The sequence below is a fragment of the Bactrocera tryoni genome, unplaced genomic scaffold, assembly GCF_016617805.1.
Source record: "Bactrocera tryoni isolate S06 unplaced genomic scaffold, CSIRO_BtryS06_freeze2 scaffold_808, whole genome shotgun sequence".
NCBI classification, from domain to species: Eukaryota; Metazoa; Arthropoda; class Insecta; order Diptera; family Tephritidae; genus Bactrocera; species Bactrocera tryoni.
The window spans coordinates 104,147-108,148 of NW_024396463.1; the positions used below are offsets into that span (position 1 = coordinate 104,147).

The 4,002-nt window shown below is 31.9% G+C and overlaps 1 protein-coding gene across 1 annotated transcript; it reads left to right on the forward strand.

The window, feature by feature from the left end:
- Nucleotides 1–2,322: 2,322 nt before the first annotated feature.
- LOC120781975 (putative nuclease HARBI1) lies at nucleotides 2,323–3,084 on the forward strand. The gene is made up of 2 exons (XM_040114146.1): nucleotides 2,323–2,641; nucleotides 2,696–3,084. The coding sequence occupies exons 1-2, from the start codon at nucleotides 2,515–2,517 to the stop codon at nucleotides 3,082–3,084; spliced, it is 516 nt and encodes a 171-aa protein (XP_039970080.1). The 5' UTR covers nucleotides 2,323–2,514.
- Nucleotides 3,085–4,002: the final 918 nt, after the last annotated feature.

Consider the following 4,002-nt stretch of genomic DNA (forward strand, 5'->3'; position numbering starts at 1 on the left):
GAGATAACGTTCTTGTTTGTTTCAGCTCCTGTAGTAATATACATATTTATGAATATTAATTTAAATTAATTACGTTCAATAATTGAATTGTTTTGTTAAATGGTTAATGATGAAGTTCATAATAAATGAACTACCTCATACGGGATCTCGTTGCTCTATGTTTAAGCAATATCCGTCTTGCCCCTTCCAGAATATTAGCGAATATTGGAGAGCGTCATATGAACGATGTGTATCACCAATGAACTGAAGATTATTATTTCTTCTACGAATCACATTTTCTCGTGTACCTGTATGATCGCCAACCATGATTCCAGCAACGTCTTCAACAATAGGTGCATTGAATCTACGAATATGTTCTCCAGCAGGTGTTTTATCAGGATTAATGACAATAGCGTGGGCTATGTTCGTAAATGCATCATGACTTGCAGCATAAGCAACAGTAGCAACACTGCAAGTTTGACGTTTGCTATTTCTTATACAATTTTTGACAATTTGCAGATACATTTGTTTGCATTTTTGAACGCGTATAATATTTTGGTTATTTTGAACATATTAACGATACAATAACACATGCCGATATGGAAACCAACAATGAAATCGAAGGAATTCAAGATGCCCCCTTTCGCCGTGTTGATTCAGATGATATCAATGGAATCGATAGAAGAAACTATTTTACCACTCTGTTTTCATCATAAAAAATTTACTTTACCTCACCTTCCTTCATTTGAATAATTTTTTTATTACTTTTTCTGATGAACTTCATTTTAATTTTTATTGTTTTCATTTACATTTTTAACTTCGGTCACAACTTTCTTCCACAATACATTTTTTTTCCTTCTACCCGATTTAAACTCGTCCTCCATATTCAACCGTACTCTTAGCAATAACTGTGTCTCCGCATTACTGAGATTTTCACTAAAAATTTAAAAATAATAATTTATACAATTATTCTTAACATAATTTAACTAAATTTCAATACAAAAATTAAAATAAAAAAGTTTTGCACTTACTTTTCGTCAGACATCGTAGTTAAATGCAGTAAACAATTTTTTGATAGAAATTATGAGTGACAGCTGATAGAAGTGTTGTCTTTTCGAACGCTTGATTATTGCAGTGCTGCAATATTGGCATTTCTGAACGTTCTGTTTGTTATGCAATCGTCATGATGCGCGTCATTATGCATTTACGAACATATCCGTGATTATCGCTTTGTAATTTGTGCATGTGTGATTTGAATATTTTCAACAATTCATTGTACTCGTTCAATAGAGCGTCCAAGTCGCTGGCAATGCGCCTGGCAAAAAATGAATCAAGATTATTGTTGCGTCAAACGACTTTTTAAATCTAAAAATGTTTTTTAAGAAATAAATTTGTCAAATTAATTGAGTAATATTTCAATATTATAAAATTTTTATATCATGTAAAATACTCACAATTTTTATAGTATTTTAACATTACCATCATCTACTACCAATGTATTAGAATACTCTATTACCATGAATTATGAGATTGTTGAAGTTCCTCTTAAGCTGAAGCTTTAGAAGAAATGATTCGATTAAGAAGTAATAATTCTGTAAGTCGTCAATAGAACTTGGTCGCAAATAATGGGCCTAATCATTGAATCCGCAACGAATTCGATTTCGATACGATACAGATTTTCGATCGAAAATTTTCATGCAATCATTCATTCCGTCGATAAACTGCTTTATCAAAAAACACAAATGTCAAACTACATTATCGACGGTAAATTTGACAAGTTTGAAAAATTAAATTGGCTGGGCTTTTGCTTCGTTTATATAAATATTTGAAATGGATACAATCATGCTACATTTAAGTGATAGCGATAATGAGGATGAAAATTGTATACAAATTCGTCGCGAGCGCAGAAATTTGAGGAATAATTCAAAAGACATATTGGAAATGGATGATTATAAGCGAGTATTTAAGCTAAAAACGACATAGATAACTTTGTTTACATGCATATACATTTACAGTTTCTTCAAAAATTTTCGCATCAACAAAGGAGCATTTATATACATTTTAGAGGAATACGAAAATGTATGTGGAAATGATAAGAGACAAGGTTCTCTTTCTCCGAAAATAAAACTTGCTGCATGTCTGCGCTTCTTTGCCACAGGCAACTATCAGCATTGTGTTGGAAAGGACTTCAATATAAATGTGGCCCAATCGACATTCTGTGGAATATTAGAGGAAGTTCTAAACATTCTTGAGTACAGACTATGTTCACGGTGGATTTCTATTTACATGAATGAAAACGAAAAATTGGAATCAAAAACATTTTTTTTTGACAAGTCAAAAATTCCGGTTGTGACAATGGCAGTTGATGGAACTCACATAAAGATAATGGCTCCAACGAGAGATAAACATCTTTATTATAATCGCAAAGGATTCTCAAGTCTGAACGTTATGATAGTGAGACTTTTATATTTATCTTTAAACTGAATATTTATATATATTCGCTTTTCTGAATGTATATAGGTGTGCGACCACAAAATGCAAATACGCTACGTTAGTGCAAAATATCCTGGCAGTAGTCACGATTCTCATATATGGGATTTGAGTGACATAAAAACTATCAGCACAACCAATTATCGGAGAGGAAATGCAAATTTAATATTAGGTGAGAAACCATTGATAAAAGTACGATCATCTAATAAAAATGTACGCATTAAAGGAGACAAAGGGTATCCTCTTCAACCATGGCTCATAACTCCATTTAGAGAACCAATCACATGCCTCAGAAAAAGAAGATTTAATACGTATCATGCTAAAGGCCGAATAGTTGTTGAGAAAACAATAGGTTTATTAAAATCAGTATTTTGTTGCCTTTGCAGTGAACGAGGACTACATTACGCACCATATAAAACAGCGCGTATTGTTAATTTCTGCTGTGCATTGCATAATATTCGTTTGCATTTTAATTCTAACGAAAATTTTAATGAGCCACACCTGGATATATCTGAAAATGAATATTCAAACAATGATGACAATGATTTAAATGATATGCCTACCGACGAAGCAAATAGAATAAGAGAAACTTTTTTTAGATATGTTTTAGTATAAGTTCATATATAACTAAATATGTTGAGTTCATTTTTATTAAAACTAAGTTAAAAAACGTAAAAATTCATTAAAATGTAAATATTTTGAATTGATAATAAAAACTTATGGATTATTTAAATGTTCAAGTTCCAGTTCTAGAATTTTTTTTTGGTTTCCAATTTATCAAAGGCTATTTTTTCCATGACAGCATTATGGCGCTTCATTTCTTTCAATTTATCCTTCTCATTTTCACTTAGTTTCCTAAGCCACCTGTTTGTGTCGGACTGTTCTTGGATATAGGCATTTTGATGTTTAATGAGCGTGGCTAACAATTTAGATACATTTTCCACCATCTTTTTTTGAATATTTATTTGTTCTGTAAGAAGACCCATTTTGTTTATTTTACTCTTTTTATGTGGGGTACAGAACACATCAGCATCTGCATTAGATTCTATGGTCTGGCCAGGAGTCATATATGACGTTTCAATCAAGTCAATGTCAGGCTGGGAATAAATTGACTCAACTTAATTTGTTTGAAATTTCTTCCCAAAAATGATTCAATTCGCCTGGTGCTCTTTGCGAAAATCCTTTCGCTATGTCGGGTTGCAACTTCATTTCACTTACTAGCACTTCAAATTGTTTTTTGTTGGTGTGTTTTTGTCTCTTATCTCTAAAATATCAATTTAAAATATAAATGATTGCGTCATTAGCAATTGTTTTTAAAAAATACTTACAAATTATCCATTTTTGTAAGAATTCCGCAACGCACTCACCAACGGATTGATTTCGACACAAATTTTCGATATTGCGGTATCAATGATTTCGAAATTAGCGACATCTATGTGCCGCGGAAAGCATTTTATCAAGTCGGTAAGTGAGTTCACTTTTATTTTCGATACGGTTTCAATGATTTCAACGCAAATTTTTTCGATCATATCG